The 21,115-nt window shown below is 40.2% G+C and overlaps 2 protein-coding genes across 6 annotated transcripts in view; one reads left to right on the top strand and one right to left on the bottom strand.

Annotated features, from left to right (window-relative positions):
* CCDC102B (coiled-coil domain containing 102B) overlaps positions 1-12,016 on the bottom strand; it is a 185,027-nt gene extending 173,011 nt beyond the window's left edge. The window contains exon 1 of the mRNA XM_065053045.1: positions 11,891-12,016. The gene's annotated coding sequence lies outside the window, so the exon portion shown is untranslated. The remainder of the gene's footprint in view (positions 1-11,890) is intronic.
* A 4,220-nt stretch (positions 12,017-16,236) lies between these two features.
* TMX3 (thioredoxin related transmembrane protein 3) overlaps positions 16,237-21,115 on the top strand; it is a 31,811-nt gene continuing 26,932 nt past the window's right edge. For 3 of the 5 annotated variants that reach the window (XR_010470413.1, XR_010470414.1, XM_065053055.1), the window contains exons 1-2: positions 16,242-16,351; positions 16,635-16,689. Coding sequence is in view for 3 of the 5 variants with exons in the window: in XM_065053055.1 (XP_064909127.1) it covers positions 16,306-16,351; positions 16,635-16,689 (101 nt within the window). In the remaining 2 variants the exon portion in view is untranslated. Of the gene's footprint in view, positions 16,352-16,519; positions 16,542-16,634; positions 16,690-21,115 lie in introns of those variants that run through there. The other 2 variants (XM_065053054.1, XM_021291391.2) reach the window with 2 other exon arrangements.

A 21,115-nucleotide genomic window follows, 5' to 3' on the forward strand; every position in this document is an offset into this window, starting at 1 on the left:
TATGCTGCTCTCTAATAGGTCATTCCCCAACTTATACTGGAACCTGAGGTTGTTCCTGCTCAGATGGAAGACTCTACACTTTCCCTTGTTATATTTCATTAAATTTTTCCCTGCCCAACTCTCCAGCCTGTCCAGGTCTCGCTGGATGGCAGCACAGCCTTCTGGCATATCAGCCACTCCTTCTAGTTTGGTGTCATCAGCAGACTTGTTGATAGTACACTCATCCAAATAGCACACCTTCATCCAAATCATTGATGAATATCTTAAATAATACTGGCCCCAGTACTGGCCCCTGAGGCACTCCACCAGATACAGGCCTCCAACTAGACTCCGCCCCACTGACCACGACTCTCTGGCTTCTCTCCTTCAGCCAGTTCACAGTCCATCTCACTACCTGATCGTCCAGACCACACTTCCTCAGTTTAGCTGTGAGGATGCTGTGGGAGACTGTCAAATGCTTTACTGAAGTCAAGGTAGGCCACATCCACCTCTGTGCTATCATCTATCCACCTTGTTATGTCCTCATAAAAGGTGATGAGGTTGGTCAAGCACGACTTCCCCTTGGTGAAGCCATGTTGACTGCCCCTAATGATCCTCTTATCCTTGATATGCCTTGAGATGGCACCAAGGATAAGTTGTTTCATCACTTTCCCAGGGAGGGGGGTGAGGATGACGAGGTCTATAGTTAACTGGGTCATCCTTCTTGCCCTTTTTGAAGACTGGCAAAGATGATGGAGAGTGGCCTAGCAATAACTTCAGACAGCTCCCACAGCACCTGCAGGTGCATCCCATCCAGACCATGGATTTATGGATGTCCAGATTGCCTAATTGCTCCCTAACCCAGTCCTCATCAACTAAGGCGAACTCCTCCTTTGTCCTGACTTCCTCTGGGGCCTCAGAGGTATGGGGCTCCTCAGGACAGCCTCTGGCAGAGTAGACAGAGACAAAGAAGGCGTTCAGTAACTCTGCCTTCTCTGTATCTTCTGTCACCAGGGCACCCACCTCGTTCATCAGTGGGCCTACATTGCCTCTGGTGTTAGTTTTATCTGCCACGTATTTGATAAAGCTCACTCTGTTGTCCTTGGCCTATCTCACCAGGTTTAATTCTAAGGAGGCCTTAGCTTTCCTAGTTGCCTCCCTACATCCCCTGACAACAGCCTTATATTCTTCCCAAAAAATGATGGCTCTTGTCACCATGGCAAAATACAAAGAGAAAAAAATGTTGCAAAGGGAAAATTTTTTAACTTCCCAATGAAATGGACTCAGTAGCAAAAATGTTCTGGGACAACATTTGGCACATGTGCTATCATATCCAAACGTGAAAAACATCAGTTCTGCCACTGTTTTAAGACTGGACATACGTTTATTAGTATTTTCAGATGGTTTTTGCTCAATTATATGTCTACTTTCCAGGAGAGATACATATTTCCAGGTAGTTAGAAACATACTCTGTTTCAATTTGACTCTGTGTGGTTACTGTATGGGAAAAGATTAAATCAGCTCCTATATCAGTTTTATCAAAACTTTTTATGGCTTAGTTAAGAGAGACCTGATTGGAGCTGACTAGTGAAGCTAAGACAAAGGTACAGGCATATGGGCTTAAGAATAACCCGTTTCAAATGAAGCATATCAAGGAAATATTGATAAGCATTTAAGAAACTTTGTAAATTATTTATCCATAATGATGTCAATAAGACTTAAAAATTAGTAATGATGTTTTGCTGTTCTGTGGAACACTATGTACCTTATGCACTGTGAGTCAGACTACAGTATGAAACCTCAGCATTACTATACGATCATACAAAACATTAGTACTGTCAAAATAAGCTTAAAAATCAAATAACATAAAACGAATAAGCCAGAACTCTTGCCCGGTTTGCAGAAACGAACAGTGTGAGCAGACACTGAAGACGAAAGATGAACAGTCTTAATCATCAAATTCCACCCAGCCTGAACCTGCCGTGAGACTGGGAGAATATAGACATATTTGAATAATAATTCAACACATGTGTTGTAAAGCACAATAGTTATGGGAACTGTTTCAGCAGATTTTGGCTGAGGTGTATCATGCCTGTGTAAGAAATAGCAGATCTTAGTTCTTTGTCCACAGGTCTTAGCAAGAAAACCCATATCTCTACAAAGCAGATTTCAACAAAAGCAAAAGTATCATTATTCTCATATTTCCATAGAGAAAATAGGTGGAAAGTGTTTGACTTTTTCATACTTAGTTAGCTAAAGTATGAAAGTTATTTGACTTTATCATATTTTAGCATCTGAGCTGCAGAACCATGAAAAAAAAAGTCCTGAGCATCACTGCAGCAGTACTAACTGGTATATATCACCTCCCCCATAGTTAAATTTCACCTGCTCTTTGAACTGATACTAGTTTATTCACTATGAGACTGTAACATTCCTTTTGGACATCCTGTGCCTTGATGTGTGTAGGACTTTTTACCACTAATCTTTGAATACAGTTTTGTGCAGGGCATCAGGACAACACAGGGGCTAGGAGGGTGGTGGATGCTCTGCAGGCGTCCCATCAATGCAGGGAGTGGCAGCCAGGGCCCTGCCCCAGCCAGGAGCAGGGCAGCAGGGGGCACCGGTGCAGCCCCAGTCCCAGGCATGGGGCACCTCTCTGGGGATGGGCTGAGGCTGGGACATGGACCTGGCTTTGGGGTCCCATGGCAAGGCAGAGCAGGGCTGTGGGGGGCTGGAGACTGGCCTGGCTGGGATGTTGCTGGGACAGGGGCTGGTGGGCCCAGGGGGCTGCAGTGGTGTCCTGGGCTGTGGGCAGGGTGGAGGGGCCCTGGGGGTGGGCTGGAACAGACAGGGCTGGTGGTGCCTGAGGGCCATAACACAAGGCATCTAATGATGTCTCTTTTCCCAGTTCAGTCAGTATCGGATATTTTAAAACAAATCAATATAGAACAAAAATGCGTTACAGAAGTCAACTTAATTACATCTATGAATCTGAAAGATATAATTAGCTTTGATAGTTATCTTTCATCATTGTACCTTGATACTTGGCCATGGCTTCACACCTGTATTTAGGGAAAAGAAATTCAAAGCTAAACTTTGAGTAGGTCATACTTGTACTGAATCCAGTATCTTAAAGCATTTATGCTATGCTCTTTTGCCCATTTTTCCCATGCCTGACTTTGAGAGTTTTTTTCCACTGCCTTCTTGGCTTTTGTACCAGCACTTTTCTCAGTAACTTCTCTCATTAATTGCTGTATGACCCTCTGCTGTGGGGTTCAGCCATCTGAGATCCACAGCCCTAGTTTGCACAGCCTTTCTACCCGCCCTTGGCTCCAGTTCACTTAAAAACCCTCTTGTTTAGGTTTGAGAAAGCAGGCGAGCCAAAATTAGGCAAGATAAGGAAAGTAAAAACAGATGGAAGTGCAACCATTGAAGCGGGAACAGTTAACAGCTCCAGGGCTCTAAGGGAAAAGTACTGACGTAACACTGTGAGACCTTTCCCTCCTGCCAGCTCCAGGGAGCTGGAAGACAGCAACTCAGCAGAAGCAGCAGGCCATGTCAGCCTGTTTGGAGGAGCCTGGACTTTCCCCAGCCGACCAAAAGCTTGTCTGGCCTGTGAGGACTCAGCCGCTCCCAAAAGGGTGATGAGTACATTAATATCAAACCCAGGAGCTTGCTAGTTCTCACCCGCCATCACATGTATTATCCCTCTGTACCCTTCAGTAGCACGTATCTCGCTACAGAGCCTCTGCTTCTGGTGAAAGCTGACAAGACAAAGTGAAGGAAGAGGACAGTTTACAGGTTCTAAGAAAGGACACTGTGTCCATCATACAGCTAGCAAAACATTTCCCTGTCCTATGAGAATTTAGAAAAAAAAAATAAAATATATTATTTAGAAATTTCTAACAATCAACTGGAAAAAACATAGAGGGAAAATTTAGAAATGATAAAATGAGAGCACTTAGTGGCTTTATGCATTCATCTCAAAATTAAGAATTAGTGACTGAAAAATTAAAGCTATTTATTTTCAAAGTAGTGCCATTTTTAGAATTTAAGCCCCCCTTTTCATGCACGTATGAAATGTTAATTGAAGACAACACTTTTGCATCAACAGTTTTGCTGTCGATAAGCATTTTCAGTACAAAACATTTTGTGGAAAATTTCTACCTAGTTCTCTGTATTTGGATTTGCTGTGGGTCTTCCATTAAAATAAAGCAGGCTAAGGCATGATAGGTCTAGAAAACAGAAGTTTTTTAGAAACCACGTACTCATCTAACAACACTATAGAAGAATCCATATAGAAACCAATTTTTCAGTTACTGGCACCCAAGTTCTCAACATAAGCAGCTAATAAAAGTACATCTAAACCTGCACAAAGTGACACAAACTATTTTGATGAAATACTGTTAGTTATTTTCTGCAGGTATCTAGAAACAAGATTTTCAGTATATCTAAATTATTGCAAATATATGTTAGCACACAATTTTCCTTCCTTGAAACTAAGACACTGAGACACATTGATTGTGATTTCTCAGAAAGAAAGCCTCTGGCATAGCAGGTTATTCAATCCTGTCCTTTAAATCCTAGATTGGGTTTTACCTGCACCACCTGCCTCTCACATTTTCCTTGATATTCATAGATATTTCAAATTAATCCATATTATATTGTGAAGTTTAATGATAAAACTATTCTTATAAAGACAGATGCTACTACAAATACAAAAAATAGTGTTAAACTATATAAGCAATTATGTCGGGGGAAATTTAATATCTGGGATAAAGGAATGACAGAAATTACAAAAGCTATAATATTTCATGTAATGTGTCAACTTCTCCCTTTTTCATTGTATAAAATCTTAAAACTACATAATACTTTATTTTTTTTCTGTATTGGTATAATGCAGGGCATATCTATGAATCATATGTAATAATGACTTATTTAACTTGAAGTCAAAGTAAATCTTCCCGCAGTTAAATTTTTAATTATGTGTAGTTTATATGTTTATGTTATTCAGAGCTAATATTCTGAACAATATGAATTTTCTCTCATGAGACTTCTGAATGGCAGTGACTAGAGTGTGCTTTACAAATATTAGATCCCACAACACCCTTATGATAATAATATTTTTATGCATCTTTGCAGATGAAGTAAATGCATACCATGTGTGTCACACAGGAAGTAAATGACACAGATTCAGACTCCTAGATTCTGTCAGATTAGAATCTTTAAAAAAAATGTGCACAAACTCAATCCTTAGATAAGGAGAAAAAGAGAGCGCCAAAACAAACAAATAAATTCGAAAGACTATAAATAAAAATGTTGGGAGGTTGTGTTTTGTTTTGGTTTTTTTTATTCAAACAAGATTGTAGATTGTCTACCAGAACATAATGTTTTCAGATCAATAAGAGCAGAGTAATTTCTCGCATGGATGGAGGAATCAGAAGGGAATAACAGCAAACTCCCAAAATATTTTTACCAGATATCTCAGTCCCTTATTATATTAGCTCTTCCAGTTTCTGCTGCTGCTAATAATCACAGGATGCTGACATGTGTACAGCTAGTTTCTACCAGTCCCAGCAAACTGTAGTGAGCATGCTGTAATTTACAGTTCCAAGATGTTGACAGACTGGTTCACATGCCAACAAAACATTACTTTCTTTTGCAGCTTCAAAGCCTGAAAGGAGGACATAGAGTTCTGCAAAAATCAGTGGGATGCTGGAAAGCTAAGGCACAAGCTTAGCTGTTTGTTACAAAGATGCTGGCCATCATTCCAGGGGAGATATCACAGATCTGACTTCAACGAAGCATCTGGCAACAGGGTTGTTCTCTACACAGGCTGTAAAAAATAGGCTGAGAAAGTTTTTCTTAGGGGCCGCAGCCTGGCATCCAGCTGTGTATCATTTTTGTGCACTACCAGTTATTTAAAACAGTTATATTTTATACACATTTGAATTAATATTGTATTGTGTATCTAATTCTGTACTTTGTGCAGGTATTTTTTCTGACAAGTGTGTCCTTTGAAAATTTTTGTATTTCAGGACAGCATTTAGATAACTGGTCTGTCATTATACTTCTGTCAATTACATGAGGCTGGAATCCTGAAAATCTCTCTAGTTGCTATTGAAACTCTTGTCTGGCAAATATTCAATTTTTGCATGTGCAATTGTGTTTCAAAATCCGAAAAGGAAGGATAATATGTTAATACTTTCAGAGATTAAAGAATAATAAATGTTACTTTTGAACCATGTGAAAATATTAGCCTTAATTCTAAGCCTCTGACCTCCAGACAATAGGAGATTATAAAGTCAGGACAGAGCAAAGGTAATCACAGTGCAGCACCAGATGTCGAGTGACAGAAAATGTCTGGCTCTAGAAGAAAACTTGCAGCATTGTTATGTTCACTTGGATGTTTAAAATACCAAGAATAATCTTTGTATGTTCTGCTGTATCCTTCTACCCAAACAGAACAATCCCATTTGCACTCTGCAGCCGTCAGCCTCCGCCTCAGTGACACCCCAGCAGGGCTAGTCTCCAGATCCCACAGCCCTGCCCTGACCACCCATGGGCCCAGGGAGGTGCCCAAGGCCTGAGGTTGCCGCACTATCCCCTGGCTACCCTGCTCCTGGCTGGGGGATGGGATGGGCTCTGGCTGCCAGACCCTGCCCTGAGAGTCCCTCATGGGGAGTCCCTGCTACCTCCCCTGCTCCCCAGGAGCACCAGCCCTGGCAGTGGCCCTGACGGTGTCTCCCTTCATGTTGTGCAGTCTCAGAGGCTCGGGATGCTGATGGACACCCTGGTGGTGCTGTCTTCAGCTCTTCTGCAACCAAGGGCAGACATCCTGCATGAAAGGCTGTGAGTTTTTACATTTACATTTAAGTTCTGCATAACATACTGCAGTGTCTCTCTTCCAAAAGAAGACAACTTTTCTTATGCGGAAACTATACGGATACAAAACGGAAATCGTAATAGTTACCAACTAGAGAGATCGGTTTTCTTTAACACAGTGTCTGGTTTTTATCACAGCTATTACATTAGCACCACACAATCTGCTTGCATCCTGTTGGCTCTACAAATAGAGCTCTGCAGATGTTTGCTATTATCTATAATTTAGAAACTATTCCACCAAAGAAAAAAACCCTGAGAATTAATCACCCTCTTTGTCAAAGGGCCCTTGAAGAAGCAAAAATGTCAGAATCATTGCAAACAAATAAAAAAGTGCTTGCATGTCTGTTTAAAACAATATAACGTTGTTCTTACTAAACAAAAGTTAAATTATTTTTCTTTAATATTTTTTTCACCACGAAAGCAAATTACAGCCCATGCTACACCACATCTATAAAAACCCTCTATGAGAAGAGGGAGAAAGAAAATCCTTAGGTGATGCATGGACGTGTGCAGATCAACAGTAACAAATTAACTTATTCAAATTCAAGAAGGGTAGTGGTCATCATATGCATAGTGACACACAACTTGCGTAAACTAAATAGGATTATGTTTGTGTGGTTAATGAGATACTAAAATTAGAGTGATCAGTATTAAGAAGTTATTTTATATTTAATCTGATATGGCACCTTAACCTGAAATTGTAAAGTAATTTTTTTTTTACTGTAGAAAATTTTAACCATGGAGTTTCCAGAGAAACAACAAAGAAGGTACAGAACAACTTATAACTACGTTTTGTCCCAATTCCTCCTGCAGATGTTGCATAGTGTCTTGTTGACAATACATTTTCCACATATGTGAAATACGGCCTAGTGATGGGTGAAATCAGATTTTTCACAATATCAGGGTAATAATTTATAGTACACCATTTAAATAAAATATTTTTTCTTTTTTTTTTTTTTTTTTTTTTTTTGCTTTTGTGTACAGTTGTTTCCTTCAAAATATTTTAGTCTATTTATCCTTTACATAACTGGAAAATTATATCTATGCAATTTCGAGTCTGCATTCTGAGCATACAGTTAACTGTGAATAGTAACTGACTGCTTTGGCTGGTAGGATCAAATACAATAAAAATCCAAGTTCTAATACAAATGCTTTTTTATTACATTTCATGTCAATAGCTGTGGTATTTATGTAGAGTTGCTTACTTATGACTAGTTATGAAAATTAAATTGGACACATAAAGCAATTCAAAAATTGGTAGAAGTATATTTTAATCAAATTGATTAAAAATGAAAAATATTAGCATCTCATTATTGACCCTACAGTGAATACAATATTTAACAACTAAATAATTAGAAAGTTCTACTAGCTACTGAGCTGTAGAACTAAAGCTGTCTCCTTCATTGCACAGGCAAAAGTTATTTCTTCAGATGCAAATTATGTAAAATAACATTATTGGCTGGACACTTCACAAGTGAAATGTCCGTGTTACAGAGTAGATGCAATAAGAGTGAAGCTGTGTATGGCAAACTGTAGTATTTCAAGCTAGAAAATGGAGTCTTTGTATTTAAAATGTATTTGTCACTAGCCCTAGCACTTGGGAGCATCTCTATAGGTTCTACAGACTTTGTGTCTGGTGTGCCAGCTACTGGAAGGATCAATCAGGGCAGGCAGGGCCATCAACCGGAGTCAGACTGAGGGTGCAGGCACCTCTGGCATGTGGTGTCAGCAGTTGGAATGAATGCGGGTCTCTGCTCAAGCCACTGGGATGAGACTGGTGGGTGTGTTAGGTGCAGCTGCTGGGGTGACTGGGGAGAGCAAAGCAAGTGAGAAGCTCAGTGACAAAAGCTGGAGCAGGACTGTGGGTCACAGTTTGTGTACCTGCTGTTGGCTCCTGGGTGTTGCTGAAGTGTTTTGTATCTAACCCAAACCTGATGTGCATGGGAGCAAACCTCTAGCTGGACCAGTCAGTGGGTAGGAGGCCCCAGGTTTGGACAGAGGGTCTGTGCTGGTCTTTGGGGATGACACACAAGTGTGGGGTGTCTGAGATGCCTCTGTGAGTGCATGCACATTTGCTAGTCAGCGTAGAGCTGGACTTCCTGGAAATTAGGAAACCTCTGGAGTAAGAAAGAGAACCTGTGATCCAGGCAGTGGTATTGGACAAACTGAGAGGCAGTGCTGATGCTTCAGGGACCTGTGACTGTACATGTGCTTCTGAATCTAGAGTGGTGTGTCCTCTCATTAATGAACTTCTATCTCCAACAGCCAAAGAAGAAGAAGGAGACTTGACCATCTATACTCGTATTTTACGTGAGTCCTGTATGTAGGTGCTGTTGAAGGCAGCACTTTGCTTGTGGCAGCTTGTGTATCTGGCCACGTCAGTGTCCTTTGTGCACCTGTGCATGTTCATGTGACCCACATTCAGCTGTGCTGCTGGTTTTACATGCAAATTGGAATGCAGTAGCTACCTTCATTGTCCTGAGATGGAGATCCCTGGCTGTCTGAGCACACTGGGCTGGGGTCCGGTGACCAGGCTCAGGAACCACTGCACCCAGAGCTGATTGAGGTGATGGTCACTTTTAACATCACTTAACAACTGGATCTTCTCCAAGACCCTGCAACTTCAGGAGCCTGAACCTTCAACAGTAATGAAGGAGGTGCAGGTAGAGCCTGTGCTTATCAGGTCAGAAAATGGAGCATCCCAAGAACGTGAAGGCTGGAAGGTGATGTCTGGCACTCAGAGGATGGCTCCTGCTCTACCTGTAGACCTGCAACTGTTTTGATATGCATTATACTTAAAGACACTACCCAAACGTTGTTTATCAGCAAGGAACCACTGAGTTAGTAACTCTATTATGTCAAATGCTGACAGAAAGAAAAGGCTTGAAATGGAAAAGATTACTCTACTTACTAGTGCTAAGAAACTATTTTTTTTTTTTTAACTCATAAAACCTAACGGGAAAGTGTATTCTAGTTTAACTTTACATCTTGTGTGAGTGTGTGGGATATTGTCAGTGTCAATAATTGAAGCTTGCTCTTAGATCCTGGATTCTGCAGAGTTCACAGTATCACAGTATGTTTGGGATTGGAAGGGACCTCAAAAGATCATCTAGTCCAATCCCCCTGCTGGAGCAGGAACGCCTAGGTGAGGTCGCACAGGAACATGTCCAGGTGGGTTTTGAATGTCTCCAGAGAAGGAGACTCCACAACCTCCCTGGGCAGCCTGTTCCAGTGCTCTGTCACCCTCACTGAGAAGTTTCTTCTCAAATTTAAGCAGAACCTCTTGTGTTCCAGCTTGATTCCATTACCGCTTGTCCTATCATTGTTTGCCACCGAGAAGAGCCTGGCTCCATCCTCATGGCACTCACCCTTTTTATATTTATAAACATTGATAAGGTCCCCCCTTAGTCTTCTCTTCTTCAAACTAAAGAGACCCAGCTCCCTCAGCCTTTCCTCATAAGGGAGATGCTCCACTCCCTTAATCATCTTCGTTGCCCTACGCTAGACCCTCTCCAGCAGTTCCCTGTCCTTCTTGAACTGAGGGGCCCAGAACTAGACACAATATTCCAGATGTGGTCTCACCAGGGAGGAGTAGAGGGGAAGGAGGACCTCTCTCTATCTACTAACCACCCCCCTTCTAATACACCCCAGGATGCCATTGGCCTTCCTGGCCACAAGGGCACAGTGCTGCCTCATGGTCATCCTGTTGTCCACCAGGACCCCCAGGTCCCTTTCCCCTACACTGCTCTCTAATATGTAATTTCCCAACTTATACTGGAACCTGGGGTTGTTCCTGCCCAGATGCAGGACACTTTCCCTTGTTAAATTTCATTAGGTTATTAGTTCCATCAAGCTAAAGAATAAATTCTTGCCAAACAATTAAGTGGAAATTCCAAAAGCATTATTTCTTTGGGTGCAACTGTCTTTCTCTGTTAAACAAAACTTGCAAATACAGGCATTCAGTTTTCTAGACCATCGGAAAGTCATCAAGATGTACAAGTAATCTTTTAGTTCCTCTGAATCGTGTCCTTAAGAATTCACTAATACCTTTGCTCATGTGTCACTTCAACTTTTTGACTGTCTCCTGACTCAAACTACAAGGTTCCTATCTGCCAGGCAGCATCTGCTGCACATCAAGAATACTTCTAAATTTATCTGACCATGCTATTACTAATATGTTTTGACTCAAAAGACATCACCAGCCATGTTAACTAACATTAATTTAAAATATATTTTCTTTTGTTTTCTTGTTCTTTCCTCCTATATACTGAATAGTTTTGCTAGAAAATGATTTGGCTAAGTTGGGAAGAAAATACTGTTGAACAACTCCTTGCCTTTCCTCTAGATCTCCCAAAAATACCACAAATGTGCTCTCATTCCTATAGTCAGATTGATGGGCAACTTCTCTGGCAGCCAGCAGAAGAGTAAATATTAAAGCATAATAAAGGTAAATACAAACCTTGCATAGGACAGCTCCACAGAGTTTCATGCATTTCTTTTGCATGAATTAGTCTCTTGGAATTTCAAACAATATCAAGTAAGTGTTGCGACATACAGAAAAATCACTGTACTGAGCATAACAAAAATTCAGATGTAAAAATTACTCTTCAGCTGACATGCAATTGAAAGTTTTGCAAAACATCACTTTAATGTGTCTGTAAACTTTTCTTTGGAAAAAAAAAAGACTCAGTTAACTAGCCCTTAAAGACTGTCAAACAACACCATAGGCATAGGTCTAACAACTACAAAATGAAAAAAAAAAAAGAGAGAAACAAAAAACCCAAACAAACAAATAAAAACCAAACAAAATAAAAACAACCCACAAAGATAATTTCCACTAAAAACACCCACAATCACAATTTTGTTTCACCAAGGTAAAACCGCATTCAAAATTTGGATAAGAATGTTCCTATGTTACTTGTATTCCTTGATGTGAATAGTGTTCATTTTAGCTGCAAAAACTCAGTTTGACTCCCACCCACCCCCACCCTGACTAAAATATAGATACCTAGCATTTAAAACTTACTTAGCAGTACTTTCCCATGCGGAAAGAGTGGACAGGGATGGTTTCGCCTAAAAGCCAAACCTAGTTGCTTGTTAAGAAGGCCATGGCTGGATGACAGTGCCTGCCTGCCTGAAGCTGCTTATAGCTGTGCCCAGCTGTATTCTGAGGAGGTGATGAATAAACAGGTCCCTAGTGTGGGTGGGTGTCAGGAGCTGCTGTGGCAGGACAGCTACAGGGGTGGGAACTGGAAGAAGCTGCTGCAAGACCAGAGGCATCATTCCAGGATCTGATTGACTCTGCCTGACAGTCTGGGTGTGGTGTGAGAAGAGATCTAATGTTAATAACCCCTGCAATTACCAATTATGCTGTGTAATTAGCTGTAATTGCCTATTATTTATAAAATGCTATATACATAGAGTATTAAAACTTTTCTATGGTAGCATAGTGCTGCTCTTGTCAGTGTTTTCAGTGTAGAAAGCACTTCCTTTATGTACTAACAGATCTATCTGGACATTAAACTGGTTCTGACGTAACTTTCTGGTCATCATGTCAATCTCTTATAACAGACAAGCCTGAAACAAAACACACAAACTGAACGCCGAAAACATGAAAACTGAATACCAATTACTCTGACATCAAATTTTGGAACAAATATATTTTTACTCTAATTAGCCTATAATATGCCCAAATCCCTCCTCCATATATTTCTGACAGGGAAGACGTAAGAAAAACACCCGTGATCAACCATGGGAATCAATATTCAGTACATACTGGATAATATGTAAATGTTCTCAATTTAATTTTCAAATTATATAGTACCATAATATAGGATGTTCTAAATATTATAAGTTATAAAGCAAACTTTAAAGTAAACCCAGACAAAAAAAGGAAAATGATACTTTTATAAATACACTCAAAGACCACCAGGTGTCTCTGTAATAAAAGGAATCTAAAAATGTAATGCTAAAAAAAAAAAAATAATCAATCTCCAATACCCCCCCTGAAAACGACATAAAAATAACAACAAAAAAAGCCCTAAGGATCAGTTCAATTTAGTCTAAAAACCTAAAGTTATACAGAAAGGTGAAATGTTAATTACAGGATAAGCAAAATTCTACTCCCAGTGTCAACAGTATTAATGCCATGAGAATTATGTTTTTTATTCAGATTCTACTTTATGTTGTGCCTTGCAAAAACTGCAAGCATTCTCATGCAAAGCATACATAAAAATCCTCAAAGTGTATTGTGTAATTATCTCTTCTTCTAATTAAACATGACATTATTTCATTGCAAGTTTATCACTACTTCGAATTTAACTTTGATTAATGACAACTCTATTAGTGGTTTAATTCATTTTATGAAACAGATTTAGGCTATTTCTAAAGGGCAGTACTGACACAGGTACAGCGGTACAAACCCACTATAATAGATGCAGTCACTATAGGAAGATACTATGTATCTGTACAGATTATTTCTGTAGTGGAAAAGAATGAACACCACTAATGCAAACTATTTACAGCAGCATAACCTTGCATATTGTCTATTATGAAATTCAGTACTGAATGATACAGTTACTGATATTCTTGTTTATAATAGTGCCTACATTACACATGAAGACAAACACTTCTGCAGCTGGCATGCAGTTGTAAGAGTGCACAGATGTGTTTTGTAAAAATGTAACACCACAAGAAGCATTTGTTCACAAATGTGCACATATCACTTTCAAATTCCCTTTACTTTGTTGTTACAGTCTACCTGGTTTATGTGAAAAGCTATTTGAGTACTATTTAGATTTTTGTTTTGCTTAACACGTCTTCGACAGCAGTTCTTAACTGTGAGCACTGTAATCTTAACTGTTTGATAAAAAGGTCATTATCAAGGAGATGAACATTCTTAAAGAACAAAACTTCTATACCTTATTAAGTAATAAGAAAAACATTTTTCTATATTTTCAAAAACAAGGGTTTTTTTAATTTTGAAATTACTAAGTTCATTCTGGGACTACTTCTATTAAAATTAAAATATACATTTTTCCAAACATTCTCAGATTTCACATAAGAGCATGGAAAACATGAATAGCTGCAAACCATTTTGTATAAAATCTTTGTGTATATGTTCAGAAACATAATTTTTTTCATACCTTCTGCTCAGTTCATTTACCAGTCATCCCTTGTCTTCTCTAATTGTCCTTCTTACACTAAACTCCAGTGACTTTAGTAATGTATTAATCCTGTATTTTTTTCTCAAATGAAATGTTCACAGTAGAAAACAAACTCAAAACCAGCTTGAGATTTCTCTAGACCACATCTATCATTATTCATTTCCTTTGCGTGTCACATTATTTTACCACAATACTTTGTTACTTGGCTTCAGTGCAAGAGCTTATATATGCATATCACAAATGGCTTTATTCAAATCTACACAAAAGTATGTAAAATGTTCCTTGCACTTTAAAAGTTATTTAAAGCCAACCACAAAATAAGTCAGAGAACAGGATTATACTAATTTAACAGTTACTACGCTATTCCCATTTTCCACTGTATGGATTTTCCACTAAGGGATTGATGGGGTAAATTGTTTTCATTGTCTCAGTCTAGACAGCAGCTAGATTAGGATCAAAACAGATGCCAACTCTCATTTGGTCAGGCATACAGACACCACTTAGCTAACTGTGGTATACAGAAAGTGAAATGCTGTGGAACAGAAATTATATGTATTCAGTGAATAATTTTCATAGTTTATCCAATACTACTTAGTTTCCCTATTGATGAGGGTGGGAGAGGAGGAAGGAAAAAAAAAAAAAGTGAAATAGTCTTATCAAGATGTGTAATGCTACATAATCTTTCAGTGAAACACAAGAAAGAAAAAGATGCATCTCCCATAGGACAGTCATATACTTTTGAATTCTTGACCTATTTCTCAACCAATAAACCTATGCTATAGTATTCGGCTTTTCCAAAGGGCTGGACAACTCTGCAGATTACTTGACGAATTCAGCATATTCAGAAAGCATTAAGTGAAGGGGAGGTCCTCACCAGGGCAGGCATGGCCTAGTGATGAAGGTAATGAGTAGCCAGTAAATTTTCACGCTAGAGAAGGAGAACACGTATCTACATACATGTAGATACCCGCAAATGTACATACACACAGAGCAGCCCCAAAGTGAGGCAACTGCAATGTTAGCTTGTAGACCCCTTCATTAAAAGAAGAGACTTGGACACCTAAGTCAGAGGAACTGAATTGTCATTGGAACAATCTATCCTTCTCCAACAAAGACCTCAAACATTTGTAGGTACAGCTTAGGAAAGTAACTCCAGTATAGAAGGGTGTGTCTAAGAACTTATACTGAAGGAGTCAACACTGGTCAAGGAATCACACAGTGGTTGAGGTTAGAAGGGACCTCTGGAGGTCATCTGGTCCAAGCCACCTGCTCAAGCAGGGTCACCTAGAGCTGTTCAGGACCACGTCCGGAAGGCTTTTGAATACCTGTGAGGTAGGAGACTGGTGGGCAGTGTCCACGCACCCTCACAGTGAAAAAGTGTTTTCAACACCCTCACAGTGTTTCCCAGTATTCAGAGAGAACCTCCTGTGTTTCACATTGTGCCCATTGCTTCTGGTCCTGTCACTGGGCAGCACTGGAAAGAGCCTGGCTCTGCCCTTCTTGCACCATCCCTTCAGGTGCTTAAAAGACATTGATAAAATCCTCCTGAGCCTTCTCTTCTCCAGGCTGAATAGTCTCAACCTGCTTTAACTGAGGAGGTGTTTCAGGTGGATTAATTGCTCTTCCAGGACCTGCAGAGCTGTACTGGAAAAGACAAGCTAGTTGAAGACAGGGAAGACTATAACAGGCTTGAAGGAATGAGGAGACCTAAAGATAATGACACGGTCATTAAGAAGCAGGTAGCAAGCCCGTGTTTTCCACAGCCGTGCTGCAAGAGGGTTACTGACACAGCGGCAAGTGGCACGGGATGCACCCTGACCATCAAAGACAGCTGGCAACACGACAGGCAGAACACGCTTTTCTGCTTTCCAAGGAATCAGGTCATTAATTTTGCTTAACGAATTTTGTGGGCCCCAACTCTGCAAACCCCATGGGAGATGACAACGTCCCCCCACGCCGCGACCCGGCACCGCGCCAGGGTGTCACGATCACTCCCCCCGCCCTCCAACAGCGCCTTTCGGCGGCGCGGAAAACCCGGGAGTCGGCAGGGGACACGTCGCCCGCGGGCCGGACCGTCGCTGCCGTTAGTCCCCTCCGCCGAAACCGCCTCCTCACACAGACCCCACGTCAGCTCGCGCAAAACGGCCAGCAACAGCCAACGAACCCCGCCCCGCGCAGCCCGCACCGCCCTCTGCGCCTGCGCAGTGAGTAGGAAAGGTCGCCGCCGCCGCCGCGCGCCGCTTCCCCTTCCGGCCGCGCCGGAGCTCCTGTCAACATGGCAGCGGCGGGCGGGCGGCGGCAGTGGCTGGTCTGGGCGGCAGGTAGAACCCGAGCAGCTGCTCCGGGCTGGTGGCTCTCGTCTGGCGGCAGGAGGAGGAGGAGGGGGGAAAGCGGTGGACTCCGGAGGCGGTGGGAAGGGCCGAGGGGAGCGGCGAGCAGCGCTGTGGCGGCGGACAGTGCGGAGCTCTGGGGCTGTGGGAAAGCACTGAAGGCGTGAGGGGAGAGGAGAGAGTGAGCACAGGGGTGAGCCTGTCAGCTGGCGTGGGTGGGCACCCCTAGTTTGGTTCGGAGATCACTCACGGTGCGCTTTTCCTTTTCTCGCAGTGGTTGCACATGTGGTGGCATCAGGTGCGGGGTTTGTGGAGGATCTAGATGAGTCGTAAGTACTGGGGTGCCTTGCTTGATTATTTAGATGTCGTTTGCCTTTTTGCGGAGGTGGAGGGTGACCTCAGACTGACAGCTGTGTGTGGAGTGTGGTTGTCAAGAAAGCTACACTGAAAAAGTTTGTACGTAGCAGGAATAGCAGAAAGATTGTGGCCTGTATTCACTAGATGCAATTCATGAAGCTGAAGATCACCTTTGTTTCGCAATGGTATTTAAAGCTGTCATTATGAGTGCTGTTACCAGAAACGTTTTCAGGCTGCCTTGCTCGTTCCTTCTTTTTGGTAGAGTAGATGTATTGGTGGATTGATGCCTGCCCTAAATAAAAGCTGGTTGTGTTTAACCGCATTCTTCATTAGAGTTTGCTGTGTAGCTGCTGTAGGGAGTTGAGAAAATTAGTAAAAGTGCATTCATGCATGGCCAGAAACAGTAGAGAAAGGAAGGCCTGCAGGACTAGTTCAAGGCTGCTGGGTCTCCCAATTATATTCCAGTGTGAAAATGTGCTTTTACAACAGATTTAGTCCTAAGCCCGTGGAGGTGTTGAAATGGATATTCTTGCCCTTAACTTGGTTGCATACTGTCATTGTTCTTGTACTGCTTTGCTCTAGCAGTTTGATGGCCATGTACTTGCTGTTCCCAATAAAAACTAGCTTTCAAAAAATTAAAGTAACTTTTTGTTGGTCAGATAAGGAAGTTAATCTAAAGTGCTACAAAGCAGCATGAGTATTAGAGTTGAAATATAAGGTATAGAAAACACTAGCTGGTAGAAGAGGAGAAGGTGGCATTAAATGGCTGTTTATCGTAAATTTAAGCCAGTCAAAGGTGATGTTTTTGTGAGGGTTCATCCATGATAAATTGCATCATAGAGCTAAACAGTCAGAAAACCATTCACCTTTTTACTATATTTCTTATTCAGCTAGAGCAGATAATCATAGGATCAAATAAGGTTCAGTGAAATTATAGGGGAGAGAATGAGAACATATGGAAGGGGTACAGGAGAGAGAGAGAGACATTAGCATTTTTGACTGGCGTTTAAAGTGTTAAAAAGCAACTGAAGCACAGCAACAGCTTGGACTTGATTTTCAAAGCTTGTTTTTGAAACATGCCTTATATTTTCAAGAACTTAAGATAAAGCGATCGAGTGAATAAAATAGCATCTATCTGTGCCTCTGTATCGTGTTTCCATACTATGTTTCCATACCATGTTTCCACAGGTGTAAATTTAAATGTAGTTGCTGTTTTGGAATGAAGAAGTGTAAATCTGTAGTCACATAAATTTTTTTGAAGTAGTTGATAGAAGAAAATCTTACTCTAGAATACTTGGATTTTTTAACTACAAAACTATACAGATACCTGTATTTGCAATTGGGAATAAGAATCAAATGATGAGTTGTTCAGGACAGGTTTGTTATTTGTGTGGTTTTTGGTTTTGTGGTTTTTGTTTGGTTGGTTGGTTTTGTTTTGTGTTTTTTTGTTTGGTTTTTGTTTTTTTTTGTTTTTTTTACTTTTTAACTAATTGACAAATGGTGTAAAAGGTCAGGAAAACAATTACTTTTGAAAAAATAAATGGGAGCAGTGACTAGTTAAAGTTTCAAGTTTTTCATTTTATATATAAGTAAACATTATGGAGCTTTTGCTGTCACTGAAAACTTTGAGTTTTATTTGAATTTTGATAGTAGCAAGCTATGCCTTCTAGCACGAGGTGCAGGTGCCTTTCCCAGGCTTGCAGGATGTGGGAAGACAAGTAGCAGCGAAGAACTAACAGAGGTGCAAATTACGCAGCATCACCCAACTGGTCTGTGGACGGGATACAAAATAAGAGCTATGGTTCCTATCGGCTTATGCTGATCTAAGTGCTGCCTGCCTCAGATCAGTGCTCATTCTGCCATATTTGCGGAGTTGTTTCCAATGTGGTAATGAAGCAGATAAGTAACCTGACTGAAAAAGCAAATATTTTTCTGACTGTGAGGATGCATTGGTGGCTCAACCCAGGATCATAAATGGTGCAAGAGAGGTGAGACACAGACAAATAGAAGCTGGGTTGGTTTAAGGCCCTCGGAATTGTGGCCTTCTTCAGTTTTGCTTTATGCTGGTGTCTTTTAACCATTAATGATTAAGTAGCGTGCATGGAGGTTGAGGGAGCATTTCGTCCTCTAGTTCCAAATGTTGTGAAGTTGTATGTAATTGAGACAAATAATTTTGATTCAAGGGTGCACAATGCTTGTGTCATGTTTCTACCAGTGTGATTGTGTTTGTTTCAGCTGACAGAAGGAGGATTGCATAGGACAGTTAATAAGAGAAACTGAAGTCTTACACTTGGAAATGTATTTGCAGGGCCTAGAAACAGCACCTTCAGAAAATGCTTAAAAACTCATTTATACAGAGTATTATGTTTTTCTTCAGCAGTATGTTGAACTTCGTTAATATTGTCAAATAATTTAGTAATTGACATTACCAAAACTAGAATAAGTTTAGATAGTTTTTTGTCACACTTCAGATTTTTGTTTCTGTTGAAGTTGATATTTTAATTAAATAGGTGCTTGTAAATGAGTGGTACAACTTGAAATTTATTATTGTAAAAACTACAGTATTTTTTATAATATCTTAGGCCAAAGTTATTAAATTCCACAAGAATGCTCTGCTTCCAGAGGTTTCCTTTCTTTCCTGCTTTTCCTTGCTGTCTACTGGATTTATAAGATTTCAGTTTACCTTTCTCAGTTCTTTAATGGTCTTTGTAATCTCCTGTAACAGTCATACTGTGGCAGGAGGAGGAGAACATTTCTTTTTAAATTCCCCTTTAACAAACCGAAGGTGATATTCTAAATTGAAGCACGGCCCAGGATCTGATGATTCAGTAGCTGCTTTCTGCCTCTTGCATCATATCCAATTATTTGACCTCGTAATTGGAAGTTACCTGGAGCTTCGTTAGAATCCTCAAGAGATGCTAGATGCTAACTAGTTCTTTCATTAACTCTGTAGCACTTAAGGTGGTGAAGTGTATTTTTAGTGAGGTGGTCAGCTAAGCAGTTTTGTGACTTAAAAATGCTGCTTTCCTGTAGCTGTTCTGTATTGGTCACTTATAATCATTACAAACTTGGTATGCCATCAAGAAAACAAAAAAGGCTCAAATTTACCAGTGAAATGCTGCAATTCTAGGTTTCAAACCCTCAGTGCTGTGATTAGATTATAGTAATGATTTCTGATTTTTTTTGTTGTTTTTTTCAAGCAGTAGTCCATCATCAGCATTAATATTTCTTCAAGACTGTTACGGACTGCTGCAAATCTATACAGCTTTAAATATCACAACAAATCTTCTCTCTCTGCTAACTTCCTCTGAGCCAGTTATAGGAATGCTGCATAGTGGCAACTGATGAGTTGGGCTATAATTTCTATTAATTGGATGTTAACTTACAGTGTAGATCTCACACTTATGAGGTAATTCCACGGATATTCAGATGCTTTTGCAATAAGAGTGCCACAGTAAGAATTTTGTATAATGTGTTTTATAGCATGTGACAGTAGTCCCAGTTCTAGTCACTTTTACAAAGCCTTTTACAAAAATAAACCTTGCATTAAAATTCTGTATTATTTAGTTCTCAACATAGAAATATTTAAGTAATCTGATAATTTCTATGATCTTGAAGTGACAACAGTTCAGTGAAGCGTGTAAGCAACATTTCAAGAAGTACCAAGGAACTTTGATGTATCTTGTTCTATTTTTGTTTTAGAAGTTTTAGCATTTAATGACAGACACATATTTAATAAAACTAGTCGGTTTATTAAGACACCATTGCTTTAGCATTAAGAGTATTCAATAGTACCTATATATCTCTGTTTTTTATCAGTAACTTGAATGTTTTTGTTCCATTAAGTTGGTTTCTTGTGTGCAACTTCGATGAAAACATAAACTGACACACCTATAGTGGAATGTTGAAGGAGGTTGAACTAAAATTGCTTTGCATATTAACTTTGAAGATAATTTAGTTCGCCTACGTTAAGTAAAGCTAAGATTAACAGTGTAAGCCAATGCACCAAGAGTGTATTAGTTGATCTATAGAAATGCAACATTTTCTAAACAATCAACAACAGTATTTTATATAACTAGAACAGCTGCAAAATACTTCTTCCCCTTAGATTACATATCCTAATCAAACATCTTTTGTGTGCTTTAGTCTGTTTTCTGATTTCTTAATGTTTTTCTTGTTTGTTCGGGGTTTTCAGTTGTGTGTGGTTGTTTGGTTTGTTTTTCTCTTGACAAGTGGCTGTAGAGACCTTATTGGTACAACTGTGTATGTGCAAGGGCAATCTTAATATGGAAAAACAACACTTTCCTCCTTCCTTCCACACACAAGAAACAAAGCAGAATTCTTGTGTTTATAGATTTATACCAACTTAATTTTAGACTTTGCCTGTTTCAAACATGC

The sequence above is a fragment of the Columba livia genome, chromosome 2 (genome assembly GCF_036013475.1).
Source record: "Columba livia isolate bColLiv1 breed racing homer chromosome 2, bColLiv1.pat.W.v2, whole genome shotgun sequence".
In the NCBI taxonomy this organism is placed as follows: Eukaryota; Metazoa; Chordata; class Aves; order Columbiformes; family Columbidae; genus Columba; species Columba livia.